We start from the raw sequence: 21,034 nt of genomic DNA, 5'->3' as shown, positions 1-21,034 counted from the left end.
TCTCACTATCTTATCAACTGCATTAAATCCAAATACAACCTTCAGGTTTCTACTTATTCATTTAATGATTTTTCCCCAAACAACAAATTTATTAGTACCTATTCCTTAGGAAAAAATAAAATAAAACAACTCTGGAAGACACGCTGGTCAGCTCAAAGCACAGATCATGTTGAAACAATTTTATCTGGTAATATATATGTTAGGCCAGAATTTTAAAAGCTACCATCTGACAGTATCTGCTCAGATCAAACAAAATAATCCCTTGAATTCTTTCCTTAATATACATATTAAAAGTAAATATTGATCACCTAGAAAATTACAAAAAGAGTCTAATATCTAAACAATTTTCTTTGGGTTTGCTACAAAGTTTTACAACAATGCCCTATGTGTACCTCCATTTTCTTAAGGCTTACTATGGTCACTACTACATAGAAAAGAAAAGTCAAACACCCTTACACTCAAAATCTCTCTAACTACATTCAAGCTCGTAACTTATTTGCTGCTCTTGGAAAAGAAGCATGAGCAATGCATTCGATTGTTTTCTGGACACTTCTGAGCTCCCTTCTACCATTCTGATTTTCCAGTATTAACTACTGAGGTAGATAAGTAAACTTCCATAGCTTATTGTCTGGTCACATGCATTAAAAATTAAAGCTAAGATTATAAAATATACAGAGGTTGAGGCAATGCAATACAGAGTCAAACTCCTTTTGTTATAACTGCAGGTTCTTACTCACTGTTGCATCAGAGCTCGCATTATTTCCAGCTTCTGTTGCTAGGTAACCAAACTCGTTTGCATGGCTGTCCAGAAAATCCACAGCACTGCAAACCACCCAAGAAGTGGCTAATGAAGAGAAATACCATCTATAATTAACATCTTCTGTCTTACTATACTTTTTCTTTTCATATTTTTTAAGCAAAGAAAAGCTTTGGCATCCTGTTCTTAATTGGGAAGAAAGGATCCAAACAAGAACCAAAAGCAAAAAAGCACACATCCAGGGTGTGTCCATCCGGAGAGGATGTTCTGACTTGGAAGGAGAAATCCAGGACGTACTAAATCTAGAAGCTGAGGCAGAAGAGGAGTAAATAACTTTGATACAACATCATTATGAAATTGAGAGATCTAAACAGGCCACCCTACCTTTTTGGCCATATCATGAACACACAAATCAGTCAGAAATGGCTTTCACTGTTTACCATCAAAAACCAATCCGTTTCTCAAATATATTTTACAAAATTATAATGACTGAGCAGACAGTGGTAACAATATACAGTAAAACTCAGTATTTAATTCCTAAGTGCCAATTCCCTAATAGCATTAACATGTATTTTGAAACTTCTCCATCTACTTTGAAGAAAAATTAGTGTATGAACCAACAATGTGCTATTGTTGCACCTACCAGGAATTAATCTCCCTTTTAAGCATCCAGTTAATCTGGTTTAGCAGTGAGAGGTAGACAGCAAAGGATACTTAACAGAGTAAGAAGACCTGGATTCTGGTTCCCCTCAGACTAACAGACGATACCTACTTTGCATACAAACCACACAAGATTAGTATTCAGAAGAGTTTGAAACAAACACACATCTCTCAATAAGAAAGACAACAGAAAAAATGGACAGAACATGAAATACACAAATAGGAAATTCCTAATGTTAAACATGAAAAGATGCCCCACCTTCAAGATGGTCAAAGAAAGGCAAAATTAGTACAACTAGATACTACTTCACACCCATCTGATTAATCTTTAAACATCTGAAGTCTGATAATACCAGGTATAGGTGAGAAATGAGGAAGCAGGAAGTGTTGTTATATGTGTTTGGTAGGGCTGTAAATTGGTATAAACCCTTCAGGGGAAAATTTTACAATACCTAGTAAAGCTAATAATGAGGCACCTGTCCTATGACGAAATAACCCACCAAGGGTTGGAAAATAAACTTTGTAGTGTGTCATAATCAGCATTTTGTAGATGCATTTTTTGATGCAGACATTCCATATTCTCCTCACGGTATTTATACCTCTTCTTTGGTTATCAACATTAAGAGAAAGGTAGATTCACACTATTATGTTATTACTTTATTTAAAAAAGTGAGGGAGTAATGTGCCAAACCACTCTGCCAGGCCTTCTGTCACATTTGCATCCCTATCCCTCCACTAGTAGTTATCTGCCTTTCTGTGGCTATTTTATTAATTCTCCCAAGTATGACATGTATCTCTTACCATTCTATGGAAAGGAGAGAAATTCATGCGTAGAGTGGGTGCCCTCAGGGCACTAGGGATGAATTCTCTCAAGAACCTCCCGTTGAGAAAGGTTCCTCTAAATCTTAAAATCTGGGTTTTTAATCCCAGCTCTGTGACTTCAGGCAGGTTCCTTACACATCTAAGTTTTCACATCTGTGTCTAGAGACAATAATCTCAACCTTACAAGTGTTTGGTGAAGATTAAGGTAAATAATGTAGACGAAAACCTCTATGAGTATCCATCCATCAGTAAACCTTTAATACACAGTAGCTGAATCTGAGAGCCAGGCCAAACCTAACCAAACGTGAATCTGAGAGCCAGGTTGCCACCAAACCTTCTGCTTCTGTATTTAAAAAATCCTTATTAGAAAATATAAATAAAAACAAATACACAAAAGCATACAGAGATAGTAATATTCATTAATTTAAAAGCACTTAAATGCAAATTGCAGACTGTATTAGCTAGCACAGTTTAATGGATATTAAGTCCTTCTGTCCCTCTCTACCCAACACACATACCTTGTTTACCACACACATACCTACATAAAAGTCAGCTCTGGACTGCTCACCCAGAACTATCTTAAAATATTCTATATGTCATTTTTTTTATACCATTATTCCATTCACTCCTTAATACAGTCAGCATTTTGCCTCACCAATGTAGATACTCCACCCAGTGGCAAAATATATGTTTAGACAATGAGGTTTAAAATTTTTTTTAACTATTATGTTCCCCTTCAACATTACCAGTTCTGCAATGGCCTCAGTGATTTCCTATTATAGCACAGTATTTAAGAACAGATTCTTGAGTGAAAACTTTTTCCAAACCTTGATCCACCACTTTCAAATTATATACCTGGGGTATGTTATTTCCTATCATTGAGTCTCAGTTTCCTCATATATAAAATGGGAATAATGTCCCTGCATCATGGGATATAAATGTATGTAAAGCACTTAGCTCAGTATCTGGAACACGGTCAACCCTCAATATATGATAGCCATTATCCACCTACTTATGACTACTACTTAGTCTGTTTTCATCCTATTTAATGAGGTCAAGTTAACCCTCAACTGCTTTCATCATCTGATCAAATCCACACCTCTTAGGCCTTCCATCATTTGCCTTTCCCTATAACCAACAGAAAGAAGCACTCACTCTAATCAAGTCAATCTTGAAGCATCTTAAACATGAGTCAGGCATATTCTCACAGTTGCTATTTTGCCCTTTTCCAGTCTCAAGGAAAAATCTCATCTCACTGTTCTGCTGCTCTAAATCTTACCCGTTCTTCCAAGCCAAATGTAAGATAGCAATTACCTTTACTTTATAATAAGCAGTGTCTATTCCAGCAAACTTCTTCCATGTAGCCTAAGAATTTTTCCAGTTATTTTATGTATACAAAACAGCAATCTTATAAGGGACATGTACTATGTGGTCAACTTTTAATTATACCACATCAGATTTTATATATTAAAATTTTTAGTACTATTTAACACATATGCACACATACCTAGAAGTCTAAAGCAATAATCATTTTTGTTGACTTTTCTTAGGAAGTAAACTTTAAAAGTCAATTGACTAAATAAAATACTGAATAAAATACCCTAAATTGGACTGAATTCTAGATTACCTAAAAATGGGAGAGGAAATTAAGAACAGCCCAATACATTATCTTTACTAAAAAAAAAAAAAATTGTCACAGAGCAAATATTATTTATTTAAAATAAATAATGGGCCAGGCATAGTGGCTCACACCAATAATCCCAACACTGGGAGGCCAAGGTGGGAGGACCGCTTGAGGCCAGGAGTTCAAGACTAGCCTGGGCAACACTGCAAGACCACATCTCTACGCAAAAATGAAAAAAATTAACTGGGCATGGTAGCAAGCGCATGTAGGCCCAGCTACTTGGCTAGGACTGGGATGCTGAGGTGGGAGGACCAGTTAAGCCCAGGGAAGTCAAGGCTGCAGCGAGCTGTAATGCTGCCACTGCACTCCAGCCTAGGCAACAGAGCGAGACGCTGTTCATAATAATTAAAAGCCAAACAATATCTTGGCTAACACCACCAGAAGCTTCTATTCTGTTTACATTTTCAGAGACATGATGTAGAGAACTTTAAAACGTAACTATTAAAATATAAAAGAAAAAATACCATTGAGCATGACTAAAATGTACTGTTTCTCACTCAAAATCAGCCTGCTCATAAAGGAGCCACTGGCTTCTTTGTCCTCATCCTGTGAGGGTGGGAGCACGTGTTCATAAAGTGGTACGCATAGGCTGATGGACATTCCAGTTTATTACTCAGGTCTGTTTGGTGTGGTTCTTGAAAGTCTTGTGCCACAGTGGATTCAGCTTTATCCTGTTTGGTCACCACCAATTCAGGTCCACCCAGCCTTTACAACAGGCTGCCCAGAGCTTACACAACTACCAGGTTCAAATTCAAAGAGCTCCTGGAGGACTTAACAAGTCAATGGAGTCTTATGTGACACAGCCTACACGGAATTCCTCATGTATGTGAGAAGCCCATTCACAATGTCTAGGTACTTCTATTGGGGAAATAGCTTCCTCTTCAGCTGAGGCCAAGTAGATGCCAAAAATATGGGGAGAAAGTATACTGAAAGATATTAGGGAACTGAATTAAAAGATCCAGGCTTTCCTCTGTGGTGGTAGACTACAGTACCACAAACACTATTCAGTGTCAACTAAATAATATAGTATGTATGTATGTATGTATGTATGTATGTATGTATTGAGATGGAGTCTCGCTCTGTTGCCCAGGCTGGAGTGCAGTGGTGCAATCTCGACTCACTGCAACCTCCACCTCCCAGGTTCAAGTGATTCTCCTGCCTCAGCCTCCCGAGTAACTGGAATTAGAGAATGTGCCTAATTTTTTTGTATTTTTAGTAGAGATGGGGGTTTGCCATGTTGGCCAAGCTGGTCTTGAACTCCTGACCTCAGATGATCCGCCTGTCTCGGCCTCCCAAAGTGCTGAGATTACAAGTGTGAGCCATCATGCCCTGCAGACTAAATAATACAGTTTCATATGATGGATGAGAAGAATCCAGAATCCAGGTCACCTAGAACCAAAACTACTTTCACAGGAACATAAAACAATTTTTGGGGCTGGGCACTACTCAGGAGGCTGAGGGAGGAGAATCGCTTGAAACTGGGAGGCAGAGTTTGCAGTGAGCTGAGATTGTGCCACTGCACTCCAGCTTGGGCAAAAGAGTGACAGTCCATCTCAAAAAAATCAAACAAAAACACCCCAATTTTTTGAAAGAAACTGTAAAAGATTTACTTGAAAAAGTCCTTATAACTTCCAAGGGCATGAAAAATAATGTCCTCAAAAGAGCAACAAGTAAATTAAAATACGTAATTAGGAATCTTCACCTCGAACACAACCCCCTGCCCAAATAAGCCAGAACATAGATTATTCATGATAAATGTGTTCCCTTGATATCCATTCCCAATAAGAAACTTCCACTTTTGGCACCAAGTACATCCAGACAATGTTTTGCCTTAAAGATTAGTCAAAATATCTGACAACCCTTATGAATATCTATAAAGACCTGCTAGATCTGGAGTAAGACATGCTCAGCCAGGCACCAGAAGTAGGACAAGAGCAAAAGAAGGTTCTGATAATCATGACAGGACAACAAACATAAACTAGGAACAGGGACATATATAGTCACCCTACAAGCTGCAGAAAGCATAATTGGTGAATTGTTTGCCCAACTGCTCCAGATCTTGGTCAGTAGCCCACACGCTACAATTATAGTTGCTGAGCCCATCCCCCCTTATTCCAAGAATCTCTGATTGGCTGCCTTGGAAGCTTTAGTTCTTCTCACTGTCACAGCATCTTTGGTTCTACTGTCTAAATGCTGACCCTCTGTTATAATTGCAAGCAGACTGGTGGTCATGCAGATGTCCCCAGGAACTTATTGGGGTTCTCTCTGAACTTTGAGCCATTAGAATCACCAGGATGCCTTGGTCACTGTCAACATCAAAATCTGAATCTTCTTAGACACCACAAGTAGTTACTGTACCTCTACAGGAACAGAGGGTTCTTCACCCACAGTGATTTAAGACCATCTCTAAAGTGCCCCACCACATTCTAGAAGGATACAGCTGCTGGAAGAAAATGAAGTGTCCCACCACCACTCCCATAGTTCTTAAGCTCACACACACCAACAACCACTCCAGGAACCAGCTGAAGACTTCAAGTATCATAGTACCAAATAGGGTTGATGTCAAACCCACTTTTAAAATTGTGTTCACTCTCTTGGAGTTACCGAACAGGCTTCCCAACCTCAAAACCATTTCAGAGAATACTCACTGCCTTCCCAGACTTTGCTGGTGACTGCCATCACTGATATAACAATGTGGCTGGAACCCTGTGGCTGCCAAAACCAACCTTTGACTCTTTGGCCGAATCAAACCCCTCACACCACTATGGGAGTGCTAGAGAACTTTCTGAAAGGTCACGAACACTTCTGTAAGCCACGACTACCAAAACAAGTCCTCTGAGCCCCTGCCACTCACGGTCTTGTCATATCACACCTACCAGTGAACAGTAATGCCTTATAAGCATATAGTCCTGACTCAAACAGCATCAAGCCTAGCCTTTTCACGGGATATTTCTAACAGCTGGGTCTACTCATGAGTTACGTGAACCACTCTCCAGATTCAATGAGCTTCTATTACCTCTGTTACAACTATCACTCTTGTGAGTACAGACTAAGTAACTCAAAGGACTGTTCAGAAGATGCCTTTGCTACAAAGGGCACTCCTCAGAAGTTCTTCCTACCCTCCCAGCAGTTTACGATGTGTGAAGAGAAACACCCCGACCAGTCACAATCTCCCCTATGTCTGAAGTAGTCAGAGGTATCACACAGTAACCTTGCGCTACTTCTCTTAGGCTCCAATAGGATTACGAACTCCATGAATAAAATCCGCCAGTACTAAAAATGATAACTGCTTATAAATCAACCACCAGGTCAAAGATGGCTTACTAAAAAAATGTCACAAGAAAAAAAACATCAAATAAAAGTGACCAGCCTCACTGCCTAGCAACCAACCCACTCACTCATTCATGCAGAAGGCAAAATTCAAAAGTAGCTGGGATGCTCACAGGAAGAAAACAGTTGGGATGATGCAGGGGAGACTGATACAAGGCTGTTATTCTAATCATCCCATAACAGGGACAGAGTCACAGCTAGGGAATTATTCAGGAATTAGGAAAAGTTACTCCTGGTAAACAAACTCCCACATATTGGGTTAAAATTTCTTTGGAACTTTATTCATCATGACCCTAGGAGCTCTAGTCATGTATTCAAATGGATAAACAACAAGCTATAAAAGCAGAGAGTTTTAATTTTGTTTTTATTTTTTAAATAATAGCAACAGGGAACCTGAGTAAGAATAACATGGTAAAACTAGACCTGCAAAAGTTATCAAAAGCAAACATGACAGGAGTAGCACACTTTGTGAAAGCTAGTGTTATCAAAGTACTGACAGAAGAAAGAGAATGAAGCTAAAAAATACAAAACACTTCCTTCAATACCATACCTTATCAATGGCTTTTCCAACCCGAGAAACACTGCTGTGGATGTCTTTGTGGTCCGAGGCCAATTTTTGAACAGTATCCTTTATTCTTTTACAGCACTGTGTCAAAACAAGTGAAAGTGTCCCTGATAATTCAGCATCTTGGCCTATTAAAAAAGGAAGAAAAAAAAAAGAAAGATTGGTTACTCACTAAAACAAACCCCAAAATGGCAAGTTTCTAATGGGCCTTTTGGACCACAAAAGATGGAAGAAAAGTGAAGAAAACTCAGTATCTGCTTTGAAGCTGATGGTCACATTCATAGATGTGATTTTTCAAATGGATACTAAGAAAGATATATATTTTTTTTATTTTGGGAAATAAGAAAATTTTACTGTGAAAGGAATCATTTTTACCATCACAAAAACCAGCACAGACTGTGAATAATACTGTCAAGGCACTATTATTTTTGAGAAAATAAGTCTAAGTGAATAAACTCACTTATTAAACCCAGTTACACTGTTCAAGTCATTCTCAAAACGTTCTGATTGTTACTAAATTTCCTCAACAGAGATGATTTAGTGCAAACACATCATATTCCATATAAAGAAGTAGAAGAAAACAAACTTCCCTGGATACCACCATGTGCGGAAAAGAGTTAACACAGCAGGTCATAGACTGCTACCCTTAGAGAGTCCTGCTTACAAAGTCGCCTCTTGGCTGACATACAGAAACTCGGGAGTTTGGGAGTGTTCACATCACTCCCTAACTCAGTGTTCCCCCTACCTTTTTGGCACTAGGGGCCAGTTTTGTGGAAGACATTTCTTCCATGGACGAGGGCTGGGTGGGATGGTTTCAGGATGAAACTGTTCCACCTCAGGTCAGGCATTAGTTAGATTCTCATAAGGAGCATGCGAGTCAGATCCCTCGAATGTGCAGTTTACAACAGGGTTCATGCTCCTATGAGAATCTAATGTTGCCACTGATCTGACGGCAGGTGGGGCTCAGGCGGTAATGCTCGTTCACCGCCACTTGCCCCCTGCTGTGCGCGGCCTGATTCCTTAGAGGCCACGGAGGGGTACTGGTCCATACCCGGGGGTTTGGGGACCCCTGCCCTAGCTGAAAAGAATGGCTCATTGTGCCTAAACTGTTGTACAGTGTGGTTTATGGTGAACATCTGCTTTCCTTCTGGGAATCTAGAATTTTGATACCTGCTGGGCAGTGAGTACCTGGCTTTCTCCTGGCTTGGAGAAAGCTTCCAACAGTCCTCTCCCAGTGAAGTCACACGGAACATGCTTAATTCCTGCAGCCATGGGTTGTGAGAAGTGTTAAGGGTTGCCTACCAGGGAAACTCATTAGAAGCTCAGTGCCCAGGATTTTTATTGGGGGCTGGTCACCAGGGCACCCACTGCCTAACTCTGGACTGCCTAACTTTGGACTTTTGCCCCATGAATCTTTTCCCTTTGGTGGTTTTGCTTTGCACCCTTTTGCTGTAATAAATTTTAGCTATGATTATATGCTGAATTGTGTGAATTCTTTTAATGAATCACTGGAACCTAAAGGTGGGTTTGAAGACCCCTGACACACATGATCAACCAAAAGTGACTACAGTTTACGACCTTTCCCTGAGCTACCTCCCTCCAAATTTTGCTCCTACAGTGGGGCAAAAAAGAGGAGAAGGGAGTAAAAGAGACAGATAAAACAAATCCAGTTATGGTATTTGTCATTTATCTCTATATCTACATATTCCCACCTGTAAGCAACAGGCCTGGTTTCTGAAATCCTAACCAACATTATATAGCAGAGTTTCTTGAATTTTAATTTACTTCAGAATCACTTAAAGTTAAAACAAAGTAGCTGGACCCTATCCCCAGAGTTTCTCATTCAATAGGTCTGGGATGGGACCTGGGAATTTGAACAAGGAGCCCAAGAGTACAACAGCCCTAGGATGCCCACTCATTTAACCAATATTTATTGAGCACTCATTATATGTGACAGGTACAGCAGTGAAACAAAATAACCAAAAATCCCTTCCCAAGAACTTAACTTCTGGCAAGAGACATAACACACAAAATAAGCAAACTATAAACGATGACAAAAGATGATACATGCAACCTGGGGGAAAAAAGCAGGGTAAGAGAGATGGGGAGCATGTATGGGTGGAGCAACTGCAACTTTAAAACAGTGCTGGCATGGTAGGCTTTACTGAGTAGATGACACCGGAGCCAAGACTTGAAAAAAGTGAAGGAACTACCTACCATGTGGCTGGCTGCTTTGGGGAAAGCATGCCAGCCTGAGGGGAGAAAAGCCCTATTGCAAAATACACCTAGACTATTCAAACAACAAAGAGGCCAGCATGTCAAAAGTGGATTTCTGGCCAAGGAAAATAGAAGAAGAGGTCCAAGAGATAATGGTCCTGGTTTGGTAGGATCTTTGGCATTTTAAAGACTTAAAGCTTTTACGTTGACTGAAAGGGACCACTGCAAGGTTTTGAGCAGAGAAGGCATGTAAACTAATAAAAAAATTTTTGGGGTTTTTTTTTTTTTTGTTTGTGTGTGTTTTTGAGACAGGGTCTCGTTCTGTTGCCCATACTGGAGTGCAGAGGCACAATCTCGGCTCACTGCAACCTCTGCCTCCCGAGCTCAAGCAATCCTCCCACCTCAGCCTCACAAGTAGCTTGGATGACAGGCGCCTGCCACCACACCAAAATAATTTTTGTATTTTTGTATTTTTTGCAGAGACAGGGCTTCACCATGCTGCCCAGGCTGATCTCAAACTTCTGTGCTCAAGCAATCCTCCTGGCTTGGCCTCCCAAATTACTTAGATTACAGGCATGAGTCACCATGCCTGGCCGATAAAACATTTTCATATGGTCAGTCTAACTGGCAACAAGAGTACCAGAACTGAGCAGGAAAATAAGAGGCTGTGGCAGCAATCTAGATGAGAAATGACACTGGCTCAGTCCAGGATTTCATGGCTGGACATGAGGGAAGAAAAGGACTCACAGATGTCTCCAAGGATTCTAGCCTGGGTCAACTAGAAAGATGGAGTTGTCTTCAATTAAAACAAAAAACAAATCAGCACTTTGGGAGGCCAAGGCAGGAGGATCACTTAAGCACAGGGGTTTGAAACCAACCTTGGGCAACAGAGTCAGACCCTGTCTCTATAAAACATACAAAAATTAGCTGGGCATGGTGGCACACGACTTTGGTCCCAGCAACTTGGGAAGCTGAGGCGGGAGGATCACTTGAGACTGGGACATCTAAGGCTGCAGGGAGCTACAGCACTTCACTCCAGCCTCAGTGACAGAGCCAGACCTCAACTCCCCATCCTGCCAAAAAAGAATAAAGGCTGAGCAGGTATGAGGGATGAGGAGAGACAGAAAGTTCAGTTTGGGGCTTGTGAAGTTTGAGACGTTGAGTAGGCACCTCAGTGCATAAGTGGAGGAGTTGGTGAGATATACAAACCTGGAGTTCAACAGCAGTGTTAGGGCTGGAGATACAAATTTGTGAGTCACTGCCATATATATATAAAAAAAAAACTCAATGCATGGGACTATATGAAATCATCGGGGGAGTCAGTACAGACACAGAGAAGTGATAAAAGAATTGAGTCTTGAGAACACCAAGTTTATGAGGCTGGGAAGAAACAGAACTGGAAAACGAAGGCTAACAAAGACTGCTGAAGCACTAACTGTGATGGAGGAGGAAACTCAAGAAAAGTGTAATGCTGGGGAAACCAAGAGAAGAAAATGTGTCAAGGAAGGAGGAGTAACCAACTGTGTTGATGTGCTACTAGGTCAAGTAAGATGTGGACTGAGAATGGCCAGTGGATTTACAATGTGGAAGTAACCAGTGACGATGACAAGAATAGTTTCTCTAAAGCTCTATGAAAAGAAATTCTAAAAGGTTACAGGAACTGTGAAGAGGAACTATATTAAGTCTGGTTCAATGACAACTACTGAGAGAAATGAAAAGGTAAGAAAAAAGCTTTCCTTATCTCTAAATACAGTTGCACAAAGTTTCTATCAAGTGTTTCCAATTTTCAATAACACAATTAGGTTTCCAACTTCTAATAATTTAGGCTAAGACAAGACTTGGTACTTCAAGAAATTTTCAAAATCTGTTTAAAAGGTGTTCCATAGATTTCTTGGACCAAAAGCATCTAATTGCCTCAGTAGCTCTGTTCTGGCCATTTCTGATCTTTCTGTACTTAAAGCATACCTAACCTCAATAGCCTCATCTTCTCTATGAACCCATCTGACCACAGACTTACTCTCTCTTCTGAATTCCTGGTAACTTCTGCCCTCTCCCCTACTCCCCTCGCACTTAACTATAACCCATTGTAACAATTTCATGTATATATACCATCATCAGTCTCTACTAAACATAAGCCCCCAAAGGAAGGCCAAGTCCTTATTGCAAATTGTATACTCCAGTTTTATGTTAATAGTGCCTGCAAATGTGCAACACATACAAGTATCTGAATTGATGGTAAATAAAGTGAGGAAAAAATTGTTTTTTTGTTTGTTTGTTTTTTTAGAGCCATATTCGACAAATGGTGCTGAGACAACAAGATATCCACATGTAAAAGAATCACATAATATATAAAAACTAATTCAAATGAGCCGAATGCAGTGCCTCATGCCTATAATACAAGCACTTTGGGAGCCCGAGGTGGGTGGATTGCTTGAGCCCAGGAGTTTGAGACTAACTTGGGCAACATGGCAGAACTCCGTCCCTACAAAGAATACAAAAATTAGCAGGCGATGGTGGTGCACGCCCCTAGTCCAAGCTTCTAGGGAGGCTGAGGTGGGAGGACTGCTTGAGCCCAGAAGGTCGAGGCTACAGTGAGCTGCGAGCATGTCACTACCCTCCAGCCTGGGCAACAGAGCGAGACTGTCTCTCAAAAAAATAAAAACAAAAATAAAAATTAACTCAAAATGAAATAAAGACCTAAATGTAAGAGCTGAAACTATCAAATTCTCGCAAGAAAACAGATGCATTTTTGACCCTGAATTAGGCAATGGTTTTTCAGATACGACACCAAAAGCACAAGAAACCAAAGAAAAAATAATTAAAATGGACTTCATCAAAATTAAAAACTTTTGTGTTGCAAACACTATCAATAAAGTGAAAAGATGGTTCATAGAAGGGGAGCAAATATTTGGAAATCACATTCTGAAAGGGTCTAGTATTCAGACTATATAAAGAACTCTTAAAGCTCAACAATAACAAGACAAACAACGCAATTTAAAAATGGGCAAAGCACAAGGCACCATTCAAGCCTGTAATCCCAGTACTCTGGGAGGCCAAGGTGGGAGAATCATTTGAGCCCAGGAGTTTGAGACTAGCCTAGGCAACAAGGCAAGACCCTGTCTCTACAGAAAAAATACAAAAATGTGGCTGGGCGTGGTGGCTCATGCCTGTAGTCCTAGCAACTAGGGAGGCCGAGGCAAGTGGATCCCTTAAGCCCAGGAGGTTGAAGCTGCAGTGAGCTCTGATTGCACCACTGCATTCCAGCCCAGATGACAGAACAAGACCCTATCTCAAAAAAAAAAAAAAAAAAAAAAAAGAAGAAGTCAAAGATTTGAATAGACATTTTTCAAAAGAAGATACACAAATAGCCAATAGGCACACAAAAAGATGCTCAATAGTATTGGTCATTCATGAAAATCAAAACTACAATGAGATATTACTTCATGCCCACTGTGATTGGCTACCAGGAAAACACAGTAACAAGTGTTGGAAAGGATGTGGAGAAATTCAAAGCCTTCTCCATTGCTATTGGAATATAAAATGGTGCAGACACCATGGAAAACAAGTTGGCAGTTCCTCAGAAAGTTAAACAGTTATCATATGACCCAGAAATTCCACTTCTAGTTATATACCCAAAAGAACATGTCCACACAAAAACCTGATCACAGTAGTATTATTCATAAGACAAAAACTGGTAACAAACCAAACCTGCAAATGATGAATGGATAAACAATGGATTATCCAGTCATTAAAGGAAATGAGGTGCTGATACATACTATGACACAGATGAACCTTGAAAATATTACATTAAGTATTCAATAAGCCAGACACAAAAGGCTACATATTGTGTCATTTCATTTACATGAAAGGTACAGAATAGACAAATTTACAGAGACAGACGTAGATTAATGGTAGTTGGGGTGGGAGGAGGCAGGGTGGGAATGGAAAGTGACTGTTAGTAAGTGCTGGATTTCTTTTGGAAATAAAGAAAATGTTTTTTAAAAGAAAGTTATACCTCCTATCCATCCAGACTCATTTATTTCTACATCAGTAGACAACAAGGTAGGAAAAATATAAAAAATAAAAAGGGTGCCAGGCACAGTGGCTCACGCCTGTAATCACAGCACTATGGAAGGCCAAGGCAGACGGATCACTTGAGGTCAGGAGTCTGAGACTAGCCTGGCCAATATGGTGAAACCCCGTCTCTATTAAAAATACAAAAATTAGCTAGGCATGGTGTTGGGCAGGCGCCTGTAATCCCAGCTACTAGGGAGGCTGGGGCAAGAGAATAGCTTGAACCCTGAAGGGGGAGGCTGCAGTAAGCTGAGATTGCACCATTGCATTCCAGCCTTGGTGACAGAGCGAGACTTGAGACTCGGTCTCAAAAACAATAATAATAAAAATAAAAAAAGAGAAGCCAAGCTGGAGGAGAGAGGTCACCTAGAATTTACCACTGAACTTCCACGCGCCAACCTTGAAATCTGCTGATATTTTCAAATTGTAGTAACTTATATACCTGGAGTTTGGTGCTGTTTGTTACCTCCTTTTCTTCCTTTACCATCTACAAATTCCTCTAATTTTTGGTTTTCAATTTTATGAATGACAGATACAAGCAGTTTATGGCCAATTAATTAACACTGAGAGTTCTCAGAATGCTCCAAGGAAAAATAATTTCTACAAGGTATTTGGAAACTCAAGAAAAGCAGAATGGAATAATCTGAAAGAGAACCCTAGGAAAGCCCTGTTAAGAGAGAAATATTTCACTAATGCATTTTCAAATGGATTCAGTGGAAAGCAGCCAAAGGTAAAAACAGGTTTGAAAATCACTGTAATGACCAGACTGACAGTCAACCAAATTTCTATAAGTCCTACTAGGAGAGTTCTAATGTTTTTTTGATCTCTCTGTATGAAAACACAACCTGCTTTTAGGAGAACCTTTATGTGAATGAAATCTAACTGGATGCAGTTCCTAGAAGAAAAGCTGGGAAGTTAACTGTGACAGTCATCTGTACCATAACTACATCCAGGTTGGCCACGGCAGTGGTCACTTATCATCCAGGAGACAGTCCTGCACTAACTGTGTCTTCCAATGTAATAAACTCAGGGAACCCAGGCCCAATACATGAGCCTGAAAGAACAGCTCTGACGCAATGCTCACTCATCACTGAATGGTCACAAGTACTTTTTAAAGTCACTTTTATGATTAAACAAGTATAAGAATTAGCACGTTCAATACAAGCAAAGAACCAACATATGTAGACAATCTACTTGTGTTGCTTTATTAAGTTAAAAATTTCAATACAATAGAACAGCACCTTTTATTATATAAACAGATTTTAAGCACAACACTCTCAAAATTTTCAAGTTCTGCCCTTGAGACTCACTGCTTTGCCATTTTAGGATGTATGCCCACTAGTTTCACAGAAACAATAAATTAGAAAAATGTTTCCACAGCATCCTATACTTCCCTATCGGAGTTTCATACTTTGTTGTAAATAGTTATTTGTCCATTCCTCCCACAAAATTAACTTTAGTAGGAAATATGACTAATCCCCAATGTTTAGCATAGTAACTGGCATATACTACACATTCAATAACTAGTTACCAAAAGAATATGAAAATAATTATGTATTACATAATCTCAATTTCAAACCCAGCATTGAAGACTATCTGACACTACCAACACCCTCTAAAATTGCCAGCAGTTTCACTCAGCAGTTCACTGATCCCTCACTCTCTCACAGAATGTTTAGCATCTGCTACACAATAGCACTGCAGCCTAAGTTCTCCAAATATCAAGTAAGTTAGGAAATAATACTGTTCCTGATTGTCAACAACATTGTCGCCTAAGTAGAAAATCCCAAGGAATCTACACACAAACACAATCCAAGAATAGGTGAGAGTTCAACAAGGTCACAGTATCCAAGATCAACACAAACATACAAACACACATATGCCCACATATTTTCAAATAAGACACATTCATAAAAGAGTCCCCCCCGCATCAGTTCCTTCTCTCTTCCAAATAACAACTTCTCCCACCAACCCCAGGAATTAATGGGCTTGTGTTCTGACTCAAGTCACTTTTGAGACACTTTCTTTTTTACAAAACTATTCCCACGTTTGTCGAAGATGCAATGAAACATCTCTAGTACATAATGTGACCCTACAAAAGTACATTCTAAGTCAGAATATAGGAAGGTGGAACAAATTTACATATTAAAAGGGTGACTGGTTTGCACAAAGCTAAAAACTGTAAAATCCCTAGTTATACCTTGGTTACACCTTCAATATAGTTTTAGCATTTTGTACATACATTTGTTTTACTTTCTTCCCTACTGATCACAAGGGTTAAAAAAAACTACATCTTGTGTCCAGCTCTGTGACAAGATTTACCCACTATTTTGACTCACCTTAATACAATCAAGACAAATATATCATTAACACTGACAAGTATGTTTCTCATCCCTGCTCAGTATTTGCAGTTTTAATTTTCTGTCTGCCACTTATTTTTTTTTTTTTTTTTTTTTTTTTTTGAGACGGAGTCTCGCTCTGTCGCCCAGGCTGGAGTGCAGTGGCCGATCTCAGCTCACTGCAAGCTCCGCCTCCTGGGTTCACGCCATTCTCCTGCCTCAGCCTCCCGAGTAGCTGGGACTACAGGCGCCCGCCACCACGCCCGGCTAGTTTTTTGTATTTTTTAGTAGAGACGGGGTTTCACCATGTTAGCCAGGATGGTCTCGATCTCCTGACCTCGTGATCCGCCCGTCTCGGCCTCCCAAAGTGCTAGGATTACAGGCTTGAGCCACCGCGCCCGGCCCACTTATTTTTATGATATGGGGGGATGGGGGCTCAACTGCACAAACACACGGTTAAAGATAGCATTGCTAAAACTAAACAGCTGGTTGGTAGGCAGCACACCATGTTGTAGCCTGAAATGTCTGCTCATCAGGAGATAATAAAAAGTTCTAATTTGGTCTATAAAAGGCAGTTAGTTTAAAGGTGTCAATTACACCACGAAATACATGCTGCCCACGAGTCAAACATGAGACATGAGACCCACCATACTTGAGAGCACTCTATAAAAAAAGAGGGAAGCACAATATTAAAAAGTATTGTTGTGGTGATGATTTTCAAAAAGGTTGAAAATATCACCACTTAAGACTAGAATATTTTCAGAGAAATAAGATTTCCCAGAAATCACTAAGACCTGGCTTGACATTTTAATGAATATCCTGTAGGCAGGAAAAATTTAAAATATCCAAGTTTATAAATATTACATGTATTGCATTTGAGCTCTTCTGAGTTATAAAAAGTTAACTCCACTTTCATAAGATGGACAGAGATCTTAAATTTAGAATTAAGTGGAAAGCAAAATGGAACACAAGTTCTGATGCAGATAAATACGAAAAAATCCATTTAGGAAACAAACCTAACCATACCTAAATAAAAACTCAGACCTCATAGAGATATACTCCGGAATTCATTCTAGATTAGCTATTTAAATAAAAACATTAAAATCAGAAAGCTAAAAGAGTATTAGGAATCACTAAGAAGGCTGGTGCGGGGGAGAATCTACGATATACCACTCTTATAAAAGCCTTGATGCCTTAAAATACAAAACGAAACCAAGAAAAAACAGAAAAAAAAAGGTAAAAGGGAAAACTATGACATTTAGATTCAATTAACATTTACTGAGTGCTGAAGGCCTGCATCAGCAGTGTTCAAGATACTTTTCCCATGTTATCAATTTCTACACAGATTTAAGAAATTTAGAATGGGAATAAAGTAGATAAAGGATAAAAAGATCGAAGACTGACTCTACAAAAATCACTGACAAGGTGACCATGGATATCCTTGCGAAGTATTATAATAGAAAAACTTGAAACTTGAAAAGGTAAGGTTAGTATTTTTTAAAAATAAAGGACTATTTCACTTCGTCTGTAGTAAAATAAACTGCGGTCCACTGACACTTTGGGCTTCTTGTGAGCTACTTCAGTACCTAGGACACAGCGGCTGCTTAGAGGAAGGAGAAAATGCACAAATAGAACACATCAATTTTTTTCTGGAGGAGGTACACACAGAAAACAAATTTTTTTCCCATATATTAGTAGCTGGCAAATCTGCAAAGTAAAAGAAAGCATGGTATTTGGTGTTCAACTCCTGACCTTTCAGAGAACAGTAAATTGACAGGCATTCTGATCCAGAGAGATTATTAAAGACCACTGCATCAAATAGAACAATATCAATGACTATCACAGAGAAGACAGGAAAGGCTTCAAAATATATGAGGCAAGAACTGCAGAGAGAAGAAAAAAGATACAGGCACGAGATTTTATTTGTTTGTTTTTGTTTTGAGACGGAGTCTCGCTCTGTCGCCCAGGCTGGAGTGCAGTGGCGCGATCTCGGCTCACTGCAAGCTCCGCCTCCCGGGTTCACGCCATTCTTTTGCCTCAGCCTCCCGAGTAGCTGGGACTACAGGCGCCCGCAACCACACTCGGCTATTTTTTTTTTTTTTTTTTTTTGTACTTTAGTAGAGACGGGGTTTCACCGTGTTAGCCAGGATGGTCTCGATCTCATGACCTTGTGATCCGCCCGTCTCGGCCTCCCAAAGTGCTGGGATGAGATTTTAAACATATGTCTGTGACAGTCACATTTTAGAGAACCTGTTCGCTCCCTTCAAATTCCAACTATAAAGACAATCTCTAGGCATCTCATTTATCTCTGAAATGAATGGTGGAACCACATTAGGTTTCCTGTAGCATTGGAATCTGGATTTCATATTTAAAAATCAAACTCAGGCCGGTTGCGGTGGCTCAGGCCTGTAATTCCAGCACTCGGGGGGGCCGAGGCGGGTGGATCATTTGGGGTCAGGAGTTCAAGACCAGCCTGGCCAACATGGTGAAACCCCGTCTCTACTAAAATTACAAAAATTAGCTGGGTGGTAGTGGCGCACGCCTGTAATCCCCGCTATTTGGGAGGCTGAGGCAGGAGAATCACTTGAATCCAGGAGGCAGAGACTGTGGTGAGCCAAGACACTACAATCCAGTCTGGGCCACACAGTGAGATGCCCCTTCCACCCACCCCTCCCACCCAAAAAAAACCAAAACCAAAAACAAAATCCAACTCAGATTTCTACCTTTCCCTCTCCTAAACTTTCTATTTTCTACCTGGTTCCATAATGATCTACCCATCATTCATGCTTAAAACCTTGGATTAACCTTCGGTTTTTCCTGCCCTTTTCTTCTACTCTGCCAGACTCCATCTGTGCACCAACTCCTGGTCATTCCTTCCCTCAGAAGATCCCTTTCATGGGTCCCTTTAAATTTCTACCACCAGTACCCAAAGACAGGTCCCTATTTCATCAAATCTAGGTTGACACTTAGCCTTAACTAACCTTCTTGCCTCTACTCAAACCTCACTCCCAACTCCAAACCAACCTAAATATTGCTGACAACTGGTCTCTGATGATGTCCCTGTCCCCTCCCTATTCAAAATGTTCCCACCCCATCCCAAAGTAATTCAATATCTTCCCAGTCTACTACTTTCCCTGGTATCCATGGCTTTACAAAACCTGATTCCAATGTAATTTTAATGCTCTTATCGCCTGTCCCCTGCAATCTGGTCCTTCACCTCTCACTCCTCTCTACACCTTTGTTCTTGCCATCCTCCCCTCCAGGCACTCCATCTGCTTTTTCTACTATTCGCATTCAATCTCTGCTACTAAAACTTCCCACAGGTAAAAAGAGTCTCTCCTTGTCTCAAATCCCACCCCTTTCTATCTGCACCACTCATGTAGCATTTAGCCTAGATACATAACCTTGCATTATAGGGCACTGCTTTTGTTTGTGTGTTTGTTAAAAAAATGCCAGTCTCGTTTTTTTGTGTTTTTAGTAGAGACGGGGTTTCACTGTGTTAGCCAGGATGGTCTCGATCTCCTGACCTCGTGATCCGCCCGTCTCGGCCTCCCAAAGTGCTGGGACTAGCCGGGCGAGGTGGCGGGCGCCTGTAGTCCCCGCTACTCGGGAGGCTGAGGCAGGAGAATGGCGTAAACCCGGGAGGCGGAGCTTGCAGTGAGCTGAGATCCGGCCACTGCACTCCAGCCCGGGCGACAGAGCAAGACTCCGTCTCAAAAAAAAAAAAAAAAAAAAAAAAAAAAATGCCAGTCTCATCTCCCTAACTGGACACAAAGTTCTCAGAGGATGAAAATGCTTGTTCTTTGTAACTCCTAGAAGATTGTGCTTAGTTCTACCTAAGTGGTGATTAATAACTACTGATGAGGTGATCTAAAGTTCAGTTGAAATAATGCCTATCTACTCCCATGCAGTTCTTTCTAAGGGCTCTTTCTCTTCACTGGTGTCTGTACTAACCAGAAGCACTGTTATATACTGTGCTATGGTCTTGTTTTTTCCCCCTTTCAAATATGAGTCTGGTTTCTCCAACTAACTTCTAAGTTCCTTAAAGACTCTTTCTGATACCTTTTCAGCATTCTTTACAGTGTTAATCAGACCACTTGGCACAGAATGGTATTTAACATAAACCAGTAATAAAGACACCTAAATATTACGCAAAGCATCTCAATTAAAGAGTGCATGGGCCGGGCGTGGTGGCTCACGCCTATAATCCCAGCACTTTGGGAGGACGAGGCGGGCAGATCACAAGGTCAGGATATCGAGACCATCCCAGCCAACATGGTGAAACCTCATCTCTACTAAAATTTAAAAAAAAAAAAAAAATTAGCCAGGCCTGGGGGTGTGTGCCTGTAATCCCAGCTACTCGGGGGACTGAGGCAGGGGAATCGCTTGAACTCGGGAGGAGGAGGTTGCAGTGAGCCAAGATCGTGGCTGGAGCCACTGCACTCCAGCCTGGGCAACAGAGCGAGACTCCACCTCAAAAAAAAAATAAAAAAAGTGCTTAACACTACTTAAGGCACAGACTTTATAAATAACACGTCTACCCTGTTTTACAAATTTCAAAGCCAGTTCACATCTATTATCTATTT

General features: G+C 40.4%; 1 protein-coding gene across 1 annotated transcript in view; it reads right to left on the bottom strand.

Moving 5' to 3' along the window:
- RMND5A (required for meiotic nuclear division 5 homolog A) overlaps positions 1–21,034 on the bottom strand; it is a 62,077-nt gene that overhangs the window by 32,514 nt on the left and 8,529 nt on the right. The window contains exon 2 of the mRNA XM_008008504.3: positions 7,804–7,946. Within this exon, the coding sequence (XP_008006695.1) occupies positions 7,804–7,946 (143 nt within the window). The remainder of the gene's footprint in view (positions 1–7,803; positions 7,947–21,034) is intronic.

This window comes from Chlorocebus sabaeus, chromosome 14 (genome assembly GCF_047675955.1).
Source record: "Chlorocebus sabaeus isolate Y175 chromosome 14, mChlSab1.0.hap1, whole genome shotgun sequence".
In the NCBI taxonomy this organism is placed as follows: domain Eukaryota; kingdom Metazoa; phylum Chordata; class Mammalia; order Primates; family Cercopithecidae; genus Chlorocebus; species Chlorocebus sabaeus.
Note: the sequence above shows the minus strand (reverse complement) of the source record. Positions and strands in the feature narration are given on the sequence as shown.